This window comes from Pseudorca crassidens, chromosome 1 (assembly GCF_039906515.1).
Source record: "Pseudorca crassidens isolate mPseCra1 chromosome 1, mPseCra1.hap1, whole genome shotgun sequence".
Lineage (NCBI taxonomy): Eukaryota > Metazoa > Chordata > Mammalia > Artiodactyla > Delphinidae > Pseudorca > Pseudorca crassidens.
Genome location: NC_090296.1, coordinates 113,343,666 through 113,362,759, shown reverse-complemented (window position 1 = coordinate 113,362,759; position 19,094 = coordinate 113,343,666). Strand labels below are relative to the sequence as shown.

At 45.5% G+C, this 19,094-nt stretch overlaps 1 protein-coding gene across 1 annotated transcript in view; it reads left to right on the top strand.

Annotated features, from left to right (window-relative positions):
* The window catches only part of UBAP1L (ubiquitin associated protein 1 like), a 28,637-nt gene extending 11,263 nt beyond the window's left edge, over window positions 1–17,374 (top strand). Inside the window, exons 4-7 of the mRNA XM_067750489.1 lie at window positions 8,475–9,089; window positions 11,282–11,488; window positions 15,252–15,353; window positions 16,434–17,374. Coding sequence (XP_067606590.1) covers window positions 8,475–9,089; window positions 11,282–11,488; window positions 15,252–15,353; window positions 16,434–16,568 — 1,059 coding nt within the window. The 3' untranslated portion in view covers window positions 16,569–17,374. The remainder of the gene's footprint in view (window positions 1–8,474; window positions 9,090–11,281; window positions 11,489–15,251; window positions 15,354–16,433) is intronic.
* The last annotated feature ends 1,720 nt before the right edge of the window (window positions 17,375–19,094 follow it).

Here is a 19,094-nt window from a genome sequence, read left to right as displayed (position 1 = left end):
TAAGGGTTATATTGACTTACATCCAACCAGCGCTCTACAAGGGGCCTATACCTCAGCTCCACTCCCCAACAGATAGTCATAAGATTTTGGATCTTTGCCCAGGGATAGGCAAATGGTATCTCAGTGTAGTTTTATTTTGCCTTTCTCTTATCCTTAGTGAGGTTGAGCAGCTTTTCATGTGTTTAAGAGCCATCTGTATTCCCTTTTCTGTGGACTGTCCATATCTTTTGTCCATTTCCCTGTTGGGCTGTTGGTCTTTTTCTTATCTATTTCTAGGCACTCCTATATTAGTCTGTGTTATCAGAGCTGTTTTCCTTCCAGTTGTCATTTGCCTTTGACCTTGCTTATGGGGTATATTTGCCATGCAGATTTTCACATGTGCGTGTGTGTACTTTCATGGCTTCTCAATTTCAATTCAGAGAAATGTTTTCCCACTTGAGGTTATAAAGGATTTCTCTCCTGTTTTCTCCTAGTACTTTTATGGTTTCATTTCATAAAATTGAATCTTCGATCCTTTTGGAATTCACCCTCGTGTATGATGTGAGGATGGATCCAACTTTATTTCCTTTCAGCTGACTAACACCATTTTTGACTAACACCATCTTCTTCCCATTGCTTGAGATGCCACCTTATTATTTACTAAGTCCCATAGATATTAATTTCTATTTCTGGACTTTCTGTTCTGTACCTTTAGTCTATCTGTGCCAGTGCCTTAGCTTTAATTATTGAGGTTTTATAATATATATTAACAGCTGGTAGGGCCAGTCCCCCTTATTTCTCTTTTTGTCCCCAAAGTTTTTCTGGCTATTCTTATTGGTTTGTTTTTCATATTGAAATTTAGAATCATCTTGCGTAGCTTCCACAAATCACAAGTGCTGCTATTTTTTTTTCACATCTTTATTGGACTATAAATGCTTTACAATGTTGTGTTAGTTTCTGCTGTACAACAAAGTGAATCAGCTATATGTATACATATATCCCCATATCCCCTCCCTCTTGAGTCTCCCTCCCACCCTCCCTATCCCACCCCTCTAGGTCGTCACAAAGCATCAAGTTGATCTCCTTGTGCTATGGAGCAGCTTCCCACTAGCCATACATTTTACATTTGGCAGTGTATATATGTCCATGCCACTCTCTCACTTCATCCCAGCTTCCCCTTCTCCCCCTATGCCCTCAAGTCCGTTCTATACATCTGCGTCTTTATTCCTGTCCTGCCACTAGGTTCATCAGTACCGCTTTTTAAAATTCCATATATACGCGTTAGTATACGGTATTTGTTTTTCTCTTTCTGACTTACTTCACTCTGTATGACAGATTCTAGGTCCATCCACCTCACTACAAATAACTCAATTTCGTTCCTTTTTATGGCAGAGTAATATTCCAGTGCATATATGTGCCACATCTTCTTTATCCATTCATCTGTAGATGGACATTTAGGTTGCTTCAATGTCCTGGCTATTGTAAATAGTGCTGCAATGAACATCGTGGTACATGACTCTTTTTGAATTATAGTTTTCTCAGGGTAGATGCCCAGTAGTGGGATTGCTGGGTCATATGGTAGTTATATTTTTAGTTTTCTTAAGGAACCGCCATACTGTTCTCCATAGTGGCTGTATCAGTTTACATTCCCACCAACAGTGCAGGAGGGTTCCCTTTTCTCCACACCTCTCCAGCATTTATTGTTTGTAGATTTTTTGATGATGGCCATTCTGCCTGGTGTGAGGTTGTGGTTTTGATTTGCATTTCTCTAATGATTAGTGATGTTGAGCATCTTTTCATGTATTTGTTGGCCATCTGTATGTCTTTGGAGAAATGCCTATTTAGGTCTTCCACCCATTTTTGGATTGGCTTGTTTGTTTTTTCAATATTGAGCTGCATGAGCTATTTGTATATTTTAGAGATTAATCCTTTTTCAGTTGCTTCATTTGCAAATATTTTCTCCCATCCTGAGGGTTGTCTTTTCATCTTGTTTATGGTTTCCTTTGCTGTGCAACAGCTTTTAAGTTTCATTAGGTCCCATTTGTTTATTTTTGTTTTTATTTCCATGTCTCTGGGAGGTGGGTCAAAAAGGATCTTGCTGTGATTTATGTCATAGAATGTTCTGCCTATGTTTTCCTCTAAGAATTTGATAGTGTCTGGCCTTACATTTAGGTCTTTAATCCATTTTGAGTTTATATTTGTGTATGGTGTTAGGGAGTGTTCTAATTTCATTCTTTTACATGTAGCTGTCCAGTTTTCCCAGCACCACTTATTGAAGAGGCTGTCTTTTCTCCATTGTATATTCTTGCCTCCTTTATCAAAGATAAGGTGACCATATGTGCATGGGTTATCTCTGAGCTTTCTATCCTGTTCCATTGATCTATCTTTCTGTTTTTGTGCCAGTACCATACTGTCTTGATTACTATAGCTTTGTAGTATAGTGTGAAGTCAGGGAGCCTGATTCTTCCAGCTCCATTTTTCTTTCTTACGATTGCTTTGGCTATTCGGGGTCTTTTGTGTTTCCATACTAATTGTAAAATTTCTTGTTCTGTGAAAAATGCCATTGGTAATTTGATAGGGATTGCATTGAACCTGTAGATTGCTTTGGGTAGTATAGTCATCTTCACAATACTGCTTCTTCCAATCCAGGAGTATGGTATGTCTCTCCATTTGTTTATGTTACCTTTGATTTCTTTTATCAGTGTTTTATAGTTTTCTGAGTACAGGTCTTTTGCCTCCTTAGGTAGGTTTATTCCTAGGTATTTTATTCTTTTTGTTGCAATGGTAAATGGGAGTGTTTCCTTAATTTCTCTTTCATTGTTAGTGTATAGGAATGCCAGAGATTTCTGTGCATTAATTTTGTATCCTGCAACCTTACCAAATTCATTGATTAGTTCTAGTAGTTTTTTGGTGGCATCTTTAGGATTTTCTATGTATAGTATCATGTCATCGGCAAACACTGACAGTTTTACTTCTTCTTTTCAATTTTTATTCCTTTTATTTCTTTTTCTTCTCTGATTGCTGTGGCTAGGACTTCCAATACTATGTTGAATAATAGTGGCGAGAGTGGACATCCTTGTCTTGTTTCTGATCTTAGAGGAAATACTTTCAGTTTTTCACCATTGAGAATGATGTTTGGTGTGGGTTTGTCGTACATGGCCTTTATTATGTTGAGGTAGGTTCCCTCTATGCCCACTTTCTGGAGAGTTTTTATCATAAATGGGTGTTGAATTTTGGCAAAAGCTTTTTCTGCATCTATTGAGATGATCATATGGTTTTTATTCTTCAATTTGTTAATATGGTGTATCACATTGATTGATTTGCATATATTGAAGAATCCTTGCATCCCTGGGATAAATCCCACTTGATCACGGTGTATGATCCTTTTAATGTGTTGTTGGATTCTGTTTGCTAGTATTTTGTTGAGGATTTTTGCATCTATGTTCATCAGTGATATTTGTCTATAATTTTCTTCTTTTGTGATATCTTTGTCTGGTTTTGGTATCAGGGTGATGGTGGCCTCGTAGAATGAGTTTGGGACTGTTCCTCCCTCCACAATTTTTTGGAAGAGTTTGAGGATAGGTGTTAACTTTTCTCTAAACTTTTCTCTAAATGTTTGATAGAATTCGCCTGTGGAGCCATCTAGTCCTGGACTTTTGTTTGTTGGAAGATTTTTAATTATAGTTTCAATTTGATTACCTGTGATTGGTCTGTTTATATTTTCTAATTCTTCCTGGTTCAATCTTGGAAGGTTGTACTTTTCCGAGGGTTTGTCCATTTCTTCCAGGTTGTCCATTTTATTGGCATAGAGTTGCTTGTCGTAGTCTCTTAGGATCTTTTGTATTTCTGTGTTTCAGTTGTAATTTCTCCTTTTTCATTTCTAATTTTATTGATTTGAGTCTTCTCCCTCTTCTTCTTGATGAGTCTGGCTAAAGGTTTATCAGTTTTGTTTATCTTCTCAAAGAACCAACTTTTAGTTTTATTGATCTTAGCTATTGTTTTCTTCGTTTCTATTTCATTTATCTCTGCTCTGATCTTTATGATTTCTTTCCTTCTACTAACTTTGGGTTTTCTTTGTTCTTCTTTTTCTAGTTGCTTTAGGTGTAAGGTTAGAATATTTATTTGAGATTTTTCTTGTTTCTTGAGGTGAGCTTGAATTGCTGGGACCTTCCCTCTTAGAACTGCTTCCTCTTAGAACTGCATCCCATAGGTTTTGGATCATCATGTTTTCATTGTCATTTGTTTCTAGGTATATTTTTATTTCTTCTTTGATTTCTTTTGTGATCTCTTGGTTATTTAGCAGCACACTATTTAGCCTGCATGTATTTGTGTTTTTTACTGTTTTTTTTTTCCTGTAATTGATTTCTAATCTCATGGTGTTGTTGTCAGAAAAGATGCTTGATACAATTTCAATTTTCTTAAATTTTCCAAGGCTTGATTTGTGACCCAAGATGTCATCTATTCTGGAGAATGTTCCGTGTGCACTTGAGAAGAAAGTGTATTCTTCCACTTTTGGGTGGAATGTCCTCAAAATATCAATTAAGTTTATCTGATCTACTGTGTCATTTAAAGCTTGTGTTTCCTTATTTATTTTCTGTCTGGATGATCTGTCTATTGTAAGTGAGGTGTTAAAAGTCCCCCACTATTATTGTGTTACTGTCAGTTTCTCCTTTTATGGCTGTTAGCATTTGCCTTATGTACGGAGGTGCTCTTATGTTGGATGTATAAATGTTTATAATTGTTATGTTTTCTTCTTGGATTGGTTCCTTGATCATTATGTAGTGTCTTCCTTATCTCTTGTAACAGTCTTTATATTTTTATTTTTTAAAAACTTTTATTTATTTTTATAAATTTTTAAAATTTATTTTATTTATTTGTTTTTGGCTACATTGGGTCTTTGTTGGTGTGCATGGGCTTTCTCTAACTACAGTGAGTGGGGGCTACTCTTCATTATGGTGGCTTCTCTTGTTGTGGAGCACGGTCTCTAGGTGCACAGGCTTCAGTAGTTGTGGCACGAGGGCTCAGTAGTTGTGACTCACAGGCTCTAAAGTGCAGGCTCAATCATTGTGGTGCACGGGCTTAGTTGCTCCACAGCATGTGGGATCTTCCCGGACCAGGGTTCAACCCCATGTCCCGTGCCTTGGCAGGCAGATTCTTAACCACTGCACCACCAGGGAAGCCCCCAACAGTCTTTATTTTAAAGTCTATTTTATCTGATATGAGTATTGCTATTCCAGCTTTCTTGTGATTTCTATTTGCATGGAATATTTTTTTTTTCTTTTTTAAAAATAAATGTATTTATTTATTTATTTTTGGCTGCATTGGGTCTTCACTGCTGTGCATGTTCTTTCTCTAGTTGTGGCGAGCGGGGCCTACTGTTCATTGCGGTGCGCAGGCTTCTCATTGTGGTGGCTTCTCTTGTTGCGGAGCATGGGCTCTAGGCGTTCAGGCTTCAGTAGTTGTGGCATGCAGGCTCAGTAGTTGTGGCTCACGGGCTCTAGAGCGCAGGCTCCATAGCTGTGGTGCACAGGCTTAGTTGCTCTGCGGCATGTGGGATCTTCCTGGAGCAGGGCTTGAACCCATGTCTCCTGCATTGGCAGGCGGAACCTTAACCAGTGCGCCACCAGGGAAGTCCCCAACAGTCTTTATTTTAAAGTCTATTTTATCTGATATGATAATTGGTATTCCAGCTTTCTTTTGATTTCCATTTGCATGGAATATCTTTTTCCATCCCCTCACTTTCAGTCTGTATGTGTCCCTAGGTCTGAAGTGGGTTTCTTGTAGACAGCATATATAAGGGTCTTGTTTTTGTATCCATTCAGCCAGTCTGTGTCTTTTGGTTGGAGCATTTAATCCATTTACATTCAATGTGATTATCGATATATATGTTCCTATTACCATTTTCTTAATTGATTTGGGTTTGTTTTTGTGGCTCTTTTTCTTCTCTTGTATTTCCCACTTAGAGAAGTTCCTTTAGCATTTGTTGTAAAGCTAGTTTGGTGGTGCTGAATTCTCATAGCTTTTGCTCGTGATTTCTCTGTCAAATCTGAATGAGAGGGCTTCCCTGGTGGTGCAGTGCATAAGAACCTGCCTGCCAATGCAGGGGACACGGGTTCAATCCCTGGTCCAGGAAGATCCCACATGCTGCGGAGCAACTAAGCCCATGCGCCACAACTATTGAGCCTGTGCTCTAAAGCCCGCGTGCCACAACTTCTGAAGCCCACATGCGTACAGCCCATGCTCCGCAACAAGAGAAGCCACTGCAATGAGAAGCCTGTGCACCACAATGAAGAGCAGACCCTACTCGCTGCAACTAGAGGAAGCCTGTGTGCAGCAATGAGGACACAACACAGCCAAAAATAAAAAAATAAAATAATTAAAAAAAAAAAGAGTCATTAGCCACCTTTCTTTAAAAAAAAAAAAAATCTGAATGAGATCCTTGCTGGGTAGAGTAATCTTGGTTGTAGGTTTTCCCCTTTCATCACTTTAAATATGTCCTGCCCCTCCCTTCTGGCTTGCAGAGTTTCTGCTGAAAGATCAGCTGTTAACCTTATGGGGATTCCCTTGTATGTTATTTGTTGCTTTTATATTTTTTCTTTGTACTTATTTTTTGATAGTTTGATTAATATGTGTCTCTGAGTGTTTCTCCTTGGATTTATCCTGTATGGGACTCTCTGTACTTCCTGGACTTGATTGACTATTTCCTTTCCCATGTTAGGGAAGTTTTCAACTATAATCTCCTCAAATATTTTCTCAGACCCTTTCTTTTTCTTTTCTTCTGGGACCTCTATAATTTGAATATTAGTGCATTTAATGTTGTCCCAGAGGTCTCTGAGGCTGTCCTCAATTCTTTTCATTCTTATTTCTTTATTCTGCTCCACAACAGTTATTTCCACCATTCTGTCTTCCAGCTCACTTATCCATTCTTCTGCCTCAGTTATTCTGCTATTGATTCCTTCTAGAGTATTTTTAATTTCAGTTATTGTGTTGTTCATCACTGTTTGTTTGCTCTTTAGTTCTTCTAGATCCTTGTTAAACATTCCTTGTATTTTCTCCATTCTGTTTCCGAGATTTTAGATCATCTTTACTATCATTACTCTGAATTATTTTTCAGGTAGGTTGTGAATTTCATCTTCATTTATTTGGTCTTGTAGGTTTTTACCTTGCTCCTTTGTCATAACATATTTTTTTGTCGTTTCTTTCTTTCTTTTTTTTTTTTTATTTGGTGGATGGGGCTGTATTCCTGTCTTACTGGTTGTTCAGCCTGGGTCTTTGTATCCTTTTATTCCTTAAGTCCTGTTTACTGTCTCATTATCTCTCAGTCTCTTTCTCTCCATGACTGCCTCATCAGTTCTGAAGTTGTCTTTTTCACTCCTCTGTCCTTCACAACCCACTTATTTTGCTCCAATCTCTTTCTCTGTCCATTTATTCTGCACACAATTACAAATATGCCCTTGGGGCCAGAACTGCCTTGGGCCCTGAGAATACAGAGAGAAATAAGGTACACTCAGGGAGCCACACTTAGAACAGCTAAGTTATGTTCCTCTCTCCAACATAGGGTCATTCAGGGGTGGGAGGGGGCAGTGCCTGTCTGCCTTTCTGCCTCCCATTTTCCCCACACACACCACTTCCCCCAGCCTTAACTGGCCATCATTGAGCACTGAAATTGCCTTTTGAGAATATTTATATTTTTTAATGGAGTTTTATATTTCCAGTTCTAAATTTTAATGGTAGGTACCGGGAATATTTTATTTTTGCCTCATTTACAAACTCTCAATTTAGGTTATTTATGTGGGCTCCAGATTTATTTTTTAGTTGGCTTGATCTGTAGTGGAGAAAGCACTACAGTCAGATGGACAGAGGAATCCCAGCTCAACCACTCACCACTAATCTGACCACCAGCAAATCAAATTTTCTGAGCCTCATTTTGGTAATCTGGAAATAGGAATAACATTAGGACCTAGTAAGTAGAGTTCAACAAAAATTGGCAATTTTTACATTTCCTGGGCCCCAAAGTAACCTTGGATGGCAGCGAATGGGATGGGGGCAAGTACCACTCCACAGAGAGGTTGGCAGGCCTGGGCCGGCCTCCAAAGCCAACTGCTCAGTGACAAATGATTCTGGGCTCAAGTGAAAGCTTCTTTGCTAAGAACAAGTTTTGTTGGAGAATTTTTTTAAGCCCCTGTTGTTCAATTATATACTGAATGGCAAAGGGACTTAGATATTTGTTTTCACTGTTTCAGTCTATTAACCTATTCCTCACTTTGTCCTTCCTGCACAGTTTGCCGTTAAATTGTTATTGATATCCATCCACCCCAGTGCTAGCTAAAACTAAGGGTGAGGGTGGGCTGCGATGAATGCCTGGGGCTTAGAATCAGAAACTGTCCAGGCCTGGTGAATCTATGCCTGAATAGGTTCCCCAGAGGCCAGAAGGTAGGGGTGCGCCCCCGGCCCTGGTTTGCCTGACGGAGCCTCATTCGGCCGTCTTTCTGCAGTATGACTTCAGCCTGGAGAGGAGGGCACTCTTCTGGGTGGAGGCTGTAGTCCGGGGACCCTGCCAGGTCCAGTGCGATGCCCCGGGGGCAGCTTCAGCCCCTCCCGCCTGGTTCTTGCTGGTCAGCCCTGAGCAAGGGCTGGAGCCCATACCTGCCGCAGCGGAAGGTCCTGAGGCTAGACCGCAGGAGCAACCTGAGGAGGAAGAGGTGGAGGAGAAGGACCAGGATGAGGAAGAAGCCTTCTCTGCCATGGAGGAAGAGCCGGATCCCTGCAGCCCCCAGCCCAGCTCCTCGGCGAGCCCCAGCCTGAGCCAACACCGGTGCTCGCTGGAAGTGCTGCGCGGCGTGAGGTCGGAGCTGGCCGGGGCGCGGCGGCGGCTCTCTGAGTGCAGGCTGGCCGCCCGCCCCCGCAGTCTCCTGCACCGCATCCGCCACCGAGCTCTGAGCCTCTGCCCTGGCACCACGTCACCCCTGGGCCCGGCACTCCCGCTCCCCAGCGCCCCAGTGCCACCCCCGGGCCCCGAGTCATCGCTCCCCAGCACCCCTGCGCTGCCCCCGCGGCCCTCCACGGCTGGCGACGTGCCCCCGCTGCGGAGCCACAGGCCCGTGGTTGTGGTAAGGAAAATGCCCCCTTGGCCGAGGCCACATCTCAGCAGTGAGGCCCCCGCAGTCTGGGTCTCCGGCCTGGTTCGAAGCCTCGGTCCCCTCCTCTCCGTGCGCCTCCTCCCTACCTGCTCTCACCTGACCCTATACCATGCAGTCCTTCCTGTGGCCCTTTGCCTAGAATATTCCCTGCTCATAGGTCCCTAATCCCTGTTTCTCACTGTGCCTTCTTTGCTTCTATTAGGGTGCATGTCACAATAATTGTAATTACCCAATATCTGTCTGTCTCTTCCAATGGAATATGATTCTTCTAGGGCAGCAACTGGATCGCATTTATGTTTGTTTCCACAGCACCCAGCAGCACACTTGGCCCATAGGGGGTGCTCAGTGAATGTCTGTTGAATCAGTGAATGTGGCTCAGATCTAGGGCTTCCCACCCAGCAAGGCTTGCTGTAGGATGAGTGAGGGGAAGGCTCAATCAAGGAATATTCACTGTACAGTTTCTTCCTTCAAGAGACTGGGTTGGAAGAGACCAGGTCAAACGCACAGGACAAGGAGAGTTGGACAAGGAAGTGTGAGACAAGGCAGCACACTGTACAGTGGGAGGAATCAGGTATTGAGAGAGAGGTGAGGGTTGCTGCAGGATGGGAAGGCTTCAGGACAGAGGATGTGTACCAAGAAGAACTGGGAGCAGATATGAACATATGGTGAAGCCAATGAAGCTTAAGCCTCAGGCCCCTCACTAGCTCCTTCCAAGGCCTTGTACATAGTTTTATATCCGTAACTGTGTCTTTTTTCTTTAACTGGTCCAGACTGTGTAAGTATCAAACTCCACAAAACCTGGATCTGGAACAGATGGGTTAGGTCAGCATTAGTAGCAGGAGGTGGCAGTTAGGCACAGCTTTCTTCCCCCCAGCAGTTCCACAGTCAGGCCAGGAGATGCAACAGAATAAGGCCAAGGTGAAATTAAATCCAAAAGACAGATTCAAGGTCTGGCATTTCCCACTCACTGCTGTGTGAGCTTAGGCAAGTCACTGAACTGCTCTGAGCCATCTCTTCTCTACCTGTAAAGTGGGCAGCAACCCCTCACACAGTTATTTAGAGCGAACAGAGAAGAGACTGTGTAAACTGCACAGGCCACGCCCACATCACGGACTAGCTGCCGATGCCAGGATGGCTCTTCCCTGGTCCCAATTAAATTTAACTCTAGCAACAATCCTACAGCGGGGTTGGGGGGAGGATGGGGCAGATGTTCTGAAGGGGAGGAAACTGAGGCAGAGAGCAGGTAAGAATCTTTTTCAAGGTCACAAGAGTAGACTCAAATCCTAAGATTTGCATGTTTTTCACCTGGGGTAAAGAGCGGATCCTAGGATGAGGTCATGGCAGGGAAACCCCTGAGAAGATGAGGATGGGTGGGGAATTCACATGTCACATGCACTCTGCTCCTGAAGTCAGGGCAGCAGCTAGGCTTTTCTTAGGGAGGAGGGGACAGGGCGGTATGTTCGGGGTTAGCAGATGGATGCTTCTTCATGGGGGACGGGTTAGGGGTGATGCCAGCCAAACCAATTGAAATGCCTTCAAGCCACCCTCCTTAGTCCAGGGTCTGTGTGGGTTTCCCCAACACCACAGCTGTACCCAGTTCCTACCCTACTCCATGCCCAGCCAAGCCCCAGCCAGCCAAACTCAAGAAGGAAGATCTGGCTGGGAAGATCACCCCTGCTTCCCCCTTACTAAGGTTTGGGGTAAAGAACCCTGGATTTGATTCTGAGTAGGGTTCAGGTCCCAAAAGTGTGTTGCTTACCAGGTCATTAAGTTGTATGGACCTTGAATTCAATATCTGTAAAGTAGAATGAGCCTATCATATTTCTCTTTCAGGGTTGTTTTAAGCAGTAAGTATTATCATCTACTGGCAGTTTCTGTATGCCAGGCCCTTTGCTAATCAGTTTTCTCACCTTGTCTTATTTAAGCCTTGTAATAACCCTGTGAGGGATCTGGTATAATTGCATCCACTTTACACATGAGTAAACTGAGTAAACAGTGGAGAGCTGGGATTTGAATCCAGGTCTGCAGGACTCCAAGCTCCTCACAATATTAGCCCCTACACTCTGTAGAGAGGGTGGTACATAAAGGCATCTTTAAAAATGTCCTGCCTAGCCAGCTGTCACCTCCATGGTAACTGACACATCCACTTGTCTGTGTTTCAGTCCCTCAGCCCACATACCTGCCTGCCACCTCCTGGGCAGGTGCCCCAGCCTCTCGCCACCCACAGATTGCACCCTGATTCTGCTGATTTGCTGTCCGCCCTGAGCCAGGAGGAGCAAGACCTCATCGGGCCAGTGGTCGCCCTGGGGTATCCCTTGCACAGGGCTATCATGGCTCTACAGAAGACTGGGCGGCAGAGCCTGAGCCAGGTGAGTGGAGGACCCAGAACTGGGGGGCTGAGGAGCTGGAGCCCAGTGAGTGGCCACGCTCTTTTTATCTTCAACTTGAAGATACTTTATGTTTTTCTCTAGAGGCAGAATTTCAGCTTGGAATCAATTTTTGGGGGTTGTGAGCAAGTTTCTAGACCCTAATGCTACCACCTCCATAGGAGTTTATCAGGAATCCCCATACCTACTTGGGGAGTCTCAATATTCTACTCCTGTCCCAGTCTCTGCCCCAGATACAGAAGACTGGAGCTTTGGGCAGCCACGAATCTCTCCAGAGCTGCCCAATAACACTTTCTGCAGCAGGAGAGATGTTTTATTCCTGTGTTGTCCAATACAGTAGCCACTAGCTATGTGTGGTTACTTGAAATGTGGCTAGTGTGACTGAGAATTTTAATTGATTGTAATTAATTAAAATTTAAAGGTAAATAGCCACATGAGGCTACTGGCTACCATATTGGATAGCACAGCTCTTACCACTTCCCTCAACAGTTTATCCGTACCCATATCCATCTCTCTCTCTTTCCATCTACCCATCCATCAATCTAGTCATCAGTATTTGCTGGGCACTTCTTGGGTGTTTAGATGCAGCTAGGAGCTATGGGGAAAACCAGTATTGTAGGTTAGGTTCCCCAGGAAGCAGACTCCAATGGAGTTTGGCATACAGGATATTTATTAAGGAGACCCTTGGGAACAACTTCTGGGTAAGGGAAATGACAGAAGCAAGGATGGGTAGAGGGAGAGGTTGAGCTTTGTAGACACAGTGAAAGCCACCTCCACAGCTTGGAAGCATATATGGCCCTTCAGAGTTGTCCTAATTGGGGATGAGATGGTCAGGCCTTCATACTTCTGCTTCAGTCAGTCACCGTTGTGGGAAGAGGGTGACTTGAGAGAAGTGATTCTCTGTAGCTAAGGCAGTTCCTGAAGGGACAGATAGTTTCTGTGTGAGAACCTTCCAGGGCAGCACCTTAGGCTGATCTGAGATTTAAGAAGTTGCCTCCACCTTCAGCTGCCGCTGAAAAGCCAGGACCTTGGCCAAGAAGCTGTCCAGGAGGGCTATGAGGGGCCAAGTCCATGGTAGGGACTCTGACATGCCTCTTCAGTCCCTCCAGACCCTGTGACAAGGCTGGGGTCTCGGGCCATCACTGTGGGAGTCTGAAGATTAGCTGGAGGCAGCACAGGGCACTGGCCTCCCTGTGGGTGGGCTGGGAGAATCTCACTGCATCAGGAACGTTGTGTTTCCAGACATAGACTGACCACCTGCCTGGTGAGTCTTCTCCCAGTGAGCAGTCAGGGGCCAGGCACTAAGGGGTGGGCCTGAAGGGCCATTGGATGACTTCATCTATCCTCCCCCACCAAGTTAGTATTCCTCTCTGTTCTGTGAAGCTCCACCATTAACTGAGCATCTCCTTTAGGTTCACAGCCCTTCTCCCTTTGAAAGACAAATACCACAGTAAATCGTTTTGAAAAGAGATGAACGACGGATGCTCCAGGAGGGGGGGCATCAGGTGATAGAGACAGGGCACTTGGAAGAAAGAAGGAGAGAGGAAGAGATACAAAAGATAAGCTTTGTCCATCACTCCTTCCCTCCTTCCACAAGGATCGATGTGTCTACTGACTGCCTGCAGGACAGGTGTGGGTGGCATGTGTGAGGGTCCATAGGCTGGGCCGAGACTTGCCATGGGACTCTAGGCACATCAGGTCCCCTCTTTGAGCCTCACTTTCCCCATTCACAGAATGGAGGGGAATATGTGTTTATAATCAATAACTGCTGGAGGTCCCATCCTGGAGTCTGATGGTGACATCCTCACCTACTGTGGGGCCTGAGATAGGCCTGGTAACTGACCAAGATAGAGAATCCTTACAAATGCAGATTCTCAGGACCTACTCTGCAGAGTCCCAATCAGTGGATCTGGAGTGGGCCCAGGGCCCTATCATTTTAGAAGATCTGCAGATGGTTCTGATATGCATGGTTCTGATATGCAGCCTGGCTTGGGTCTACTAGTGTGGACTGAGTCAGAGATTCTCAACCTTGGCTGCACACAGGAATCACCTGGAGAGCTGTAAAAGTCCCAGTGCCCAGGCTGCCCCCCTGACCAGTCATATCAGGGCCTCTGGAGGTGAGCATCAGCAGTTTATGGGTAGTGATACTGAGGCACCAGTAGTTTTAAGGCTCCCAGGTAGCTACAGTCAGCACCAAGGCTGAGAACCTTTGCTGTCGATGAACCAAGAGGTGAAGGGAGCATCCCCCATCTGCCCTGCCCTTGTTTTCACCTTCGGAAACCCTGTCTACTTTCAAGCCAGCTCAAAGCCCCTCCTCTAGCAGCTAGCCTCCCGATGGACAAGGCACTGGCCAAGAGGTCAGGTGATCTGAGCCCTAGTCCTGGGACCTGGGGCAAGCTGCCCGCCCTGCCTAGACTTCAGTTTTCCCAACTGTGCAAGGAGAGCTTGGTTGGGTGGTTTTCAAAATGTGCCCAGAGCAGGGTCCCTGAGGTGGGGGCACTGGACTCTGGGCTCCCTCCACCTCCTGCCCACAGTTCTCCCAGAGCAGCTTCAACCTTACCCTGTTACTGTTGAAGCCCCCTGGTGCTTGGACAGTTCAGAAGCTAAAACAGTTTGAAAACCATGAGTCTATTACAATCTGTGTTTTCTGCCCAGTTCTGAAGGTCTGCAGAAACCTGACCTGTTTCTCCTCCACTTATACCCATAATTCTAAATCCTGCTTTGATCTGCCCGGCACTCATGTTTTCCTGTATCTGGTTTATCGCCCCCACTGAGCTGTAAGCTCCCGGAAGGTAGTTCTTAATTCATTTTATAAACACAGCATACATTTATTGAGCTCCTTCTGCCTGCCTGCCATGCTGGGTTCTAGGAACACAGTGGTGAACAAGACTGACACAAGTCTTCCCTCATGGAACAAAAAGTTAGCGGATGAGAAAGACAGTAGAGCAATTACAAAGCTGTATGTGAGGGGAAGCATGGGGTGCTGTGGGAGCACCTGGTGGAGATGGGGGGTGGGGAGAGGCTCCCCAGGGAAGAGGAGTGAGGCTGGCCTTGGCCTTGGAACTGGATGTGCAGGAGTCTGGGGGTGCTGAGGGAGCAGCTGGGCTGCTGACAGAGGTAAGCTGGCCACTGAACCTGGGTTGGGAGGCAGCACTTTATCCTGAGGGCAGAAGTAGCCCCTGATGACTAAGCAGAGAGTGGCTGGAAGAGATGTTCCGCCCTGTGGGTCCTCCACTGTCCCCTCCCCTTTCCAGCGCTGGTGCAGGACTGTTGCAGAGAGTGGGGCCCACGGGGTCCTGGATGGCAAAGATGTTATGTGTCTGGCGGTGGGTGGGGTGCACAGCTGTGGGTGGGAGAGGAGGTTGTTTTCTCACAGGTGGGTGCGCACCAGGGAGGGTAAGCATCCTGGGTGGGTGGTGGGTAGATACCCGTGTTTGAGCCCTGGCCTATTCCCCACTTAGGTTCTGGGAACACCTTAGCCCATCCTGACAGCCCTCTTCCTGGATTCCAGCCCCCAGCTTGGGACAGTTGGTGAGGCTTTGCTGTCCACCTGTCCCCAGGGGAGGCCTCTGACCCTCTTCTGTTGGCTCATGGGTCTCTGGGGCCACGTTGTGTGTGGCAGGTTGCCCAGTCAGCCTGGCCCTGAGCTCAGCCTTAACGAGGCCCTTGGGTGCCTCCTCCACCCCATCTGCTGCCCCTGCCACCCCTCTTAACCTCCTTCCCTCTGTGCCCCTTTCCTGCCCAGTTTCTCAGCTACCTTAGCGCCTGTGACCGGCTATTGCGACAGGGCTACGAGGAAGGCCTGGTGGATGAGGCCATGGAGATGTTCCAGTTCTCCGAGAGCCAGGTCAGCAGGGCTTCCAGCCTGGGCCTCCGGGGAGGGGAGGTGTGGGGTGCACACATGAGCCTGGTGTGCTGGGGAGGACCAGTGCCAGAGCCGACCTGGGGGCCACAGGAGACAGCCTGTTTGCTCAGCCCTGGGGAGAAGGAGACAGCCCAGGGAGATGGGACACAGGGAAGGCAAGAGGACCCAAGGGGAAGGGGAAGGGGAGAGGACCCAAGGGGAAGGGAAAGGGGTAAGGGAAAGGGAAGGGGTAATGGAAGGGGAAGGAGTAGGGGAAGGGGAAGGGATAGGGGAGGGGAGGGGGAAGGGGAAGGGGAAGGGGTGGGGAGGAAGCAGGAGAGAGGGCTTTAGTGTTATTTAACTGAATCAACACAACAAACATTGACTTTCACTCCTTGTCAGACACCCAGACAGGAGCCAGATAGGTAGCAGAAAGGTGCTTGAACTCTGTGCTCAGGGAGTGTGCCGCCTACCTGGAAACCCAGAATGCATGTGGCTGTGGTCCCAGTAGGAGGACATTCTAAGGGCCTGATGAATGTGACCTGTCCACAACTGGCAGTTGGTTCAGGCCAGCAGTCTTCACAGAGGCTGAGGGAGGGATGCAGGGGTAAGAGAGATGCTGAGGAGAGGAGTGGGGAGGGGCAGGGAAGTTTCAAGCACTGGGGCCGGAGGAGGAAGGCAGGGAGAGGCTGTACTGTGTGAGACCTTGGCAGGGTTTGGGGCCTGGACAGAGACCCTGCGCTGTGCATCCTCTGGGCACCAGTATGCAGCCTTCCTCTTCCTGCCCCAGCGCAGCACCCGAGCACAGGGAGTCAGGAGTGAGCCAGAGTGGGGAAGGAAAGCCGCACAGAGAGAGCTGGCAGCCTGGCTGGGCTCCCCTTCCTTGGCACAGGAAGGGAGGTTTGAGCCCATGTCACTGAGGTACAGGAAAACCACAGGTGCTGCCCAGGATCAGGCTCACCTGGCCTGTGGGGGTCACAGCTTTCTGGGGGTATGTACAGTGACCACCTGGGAGGGGGCTCCCCAGGGCAGAGGCCCAGCCTCACAGAGTCCCCCACGCCCTCTCTGCCTCCTGTTCCTCAGGCAGGGGAGTTCCTGCGCCTCTCAGAGCAGTTCAGAGACATGGGCTTCCAGCAGGACCGGATCAAGGAGGTGCTGCTGGTCCACGGCAACCGCCGTGAGCAAGCCCTGGAGGAGCTGGTAGCCTGCGCCCAGTGACCCTGGACGCACCTCGCGGTGCCCACGCATCCCTGGCATTCCCTCCTGACTGTATTATGAAGACCACATAAGAATAACAAATTGATGCATACTCGTAAAAATGCAAATGATGCCAAGGGTGGGAATAAATACTGTAAAGGAGGCAAAACTTTAGCCATCTTAGGATTTCAACTGGGGCTCTTTAACAAAAAGATTAACAAGAGAAAAATAAAAGTTTATTAATGCATGTGGCACATATCATGCCTGAGAAACTTAAATGAAAAGTATCTCAAAGTAGCAGTTTAGAACTCTGGCTTATATAGCATCTTCAACAAAGAACAATAAATTTGTAGAGAAATGATAGGACAAAGGAAAACAGTTTTAGGCTTCCAAGGATGGCAAACTGTGGGAAGGTAAATATATGGGAGGGAGCTAATGGAGTAAGGTTGGTTTGTAGGCTCCCCTGGTACATTTCTGGGCTGACAAGAATCTGTCTCCAGAAAAGGAGAATTTATATCCTGCCTTTAAGCAGAAAAGAGGGGAAGGGTAGAGAGCTTTTCCTGCATTTGCTGCTTCTTAATTGCCTTCAGCTCAAAATAATTATGTCAAAGAGGCATATTTTGGGGTGACAGTCTGGTTTCCTTCAATACCAAAAGAATCAGCTAAAAGAGTTGAAAGTGGTTCCTTGCGGGGAGGGGCAGATGGAGTTGCATAGGCGAGGAACTGTCTTCATATATGCTGTGTAAAATGACCTATATTTGATTCTTTAAACTATGGGCATTAGTAACTTTGAGTTTAAGAAAATTAAAACAAATAAATGATGTGCAGTTCTTTGGATCCTGTAGGTTTCTGGTCTTGGGGTGCAAAGAATATCTAACTGTGGGTCAGAAGACCTAATTCTGATTTTGGTTCTGCTGATGACTGGCTCAAGGCCTCTTTGGGCCTAAGTTTCCCTAGGATAAGTGGAGTGATTAGCCCTGACTGCTATCCATAAGAATACCCTGGGGAGTTTGTTAAAATGTCCAAGGCCCCACTCTTGGATAATCTGATTCAGAAAGTCCAGCTTGGCAGCCCTTGGGAATCTGTTTTGTTATTATAACAAGCTCTCTGGAGATTCTTTTTCTTTTTTTAATTGATTTTTTGGTTGTTATTGTTGACCCCCTTCACCCATTTCCCCCCCTTCCATCCCCCACCTCTGGCAACCACTAATCAGTTCTTTGTATCTATGAGCTTGTTTTTATTTGTTTCTTTGTTTTTTAATATCCCACATATGAGAGATCATACAGTATTTGTCTTACTCTGTCTTACTTATTTCACTTAGCATAATACCCTCAAGGCCCATCCATGTTGTTATAAATGGCAAGATCTCATTCTTTTTTTACAATGAATAATATTCCATTGTATATTTACACCACAGTTTCTTTATCCATGCATTCATCAATGGACACTTAGGTTGTTTCCATATCTTGGCTCTTGTAGATAGTAGAGCAATGAACATGGGGATGCAGATACCTTTGCAAGTTAGTGTTTTTGTTTTCTTTAGATAGTATCCAGAAGTGGAATTGCCAGATCATATGGTAGTTCTATTTTTAATTTTTTGAGGAACCGCCACACTGTTTTCCATAGTGACTGCACCAATATACATTCCCAGTAACAGTTCTCAAGGGTTCCCTTTTCTCCACACCCTCACCAGCACTTGCTATTCCTTGTCATTTTGATAATAGTCGTTCTGACAGGTGTGAGATGGTATCTCATTGTGGTTTTGATTTGCATTTCCCTGATGATTAGTGATACTGAGCATCTTTTCATGTACGTGTTGGCCACCTGTATGTCTTATTTGGGAAAAATGTCCTTTCAGATCTGCCCATTTTTTAACCATATTGTATGTTTTTTTGATGTTGAGTTGTATGAGTTCTTTATATATTTTGGATATTAGCCCCTTATCAGATATATGATTTGCAAATATTTTCTCTCACTATGTAGGTTGCCTTTTCACTTTGTTGATAGTTTCCTTTACTGTGCAGAAGCTTTTTAGTTTGATGTAGTCCCACTTGTTTACTTTTGCTTTTGTTGCATTTGCTTTGGGTGTCAGATTCAAAAAATCATCACCAGAACCGATGTCAGGGAGCTTACTGCCTATTTTTTCTTCTAGGATTTTCATGGTTTCATGTCTAACATTCAAGTCTTTAATTCCCTTGAGTTAATTTTTGTGTGTGGTGTGAGATAGTGGTTGAGTTTTATTCTTTTGCATGTGACTGTCCAGTTTTCCCAACACCATTTATTGAAGAGACTGGCTGTCTTTTCCCCATTGTATATTCTTGGCTCCTTGGTTGTAAATTAATTGACCACACATATGTGTGGGTTTATTTCTGGTTTCTCTATTCTGTTCCATTCATCTATGTGTCTGTTTTTAGGCCAGTATCTCGGGGGATTTTTATTCAGTTTAATGGGCCCATGGCCAGTGTGTCTGATATCAGAGCCAGAGATCTGGCTTCTGCTCTCACAATCTGTGGTCCTATGTCAGTCTTTCCTCATTTGGGGATTGGG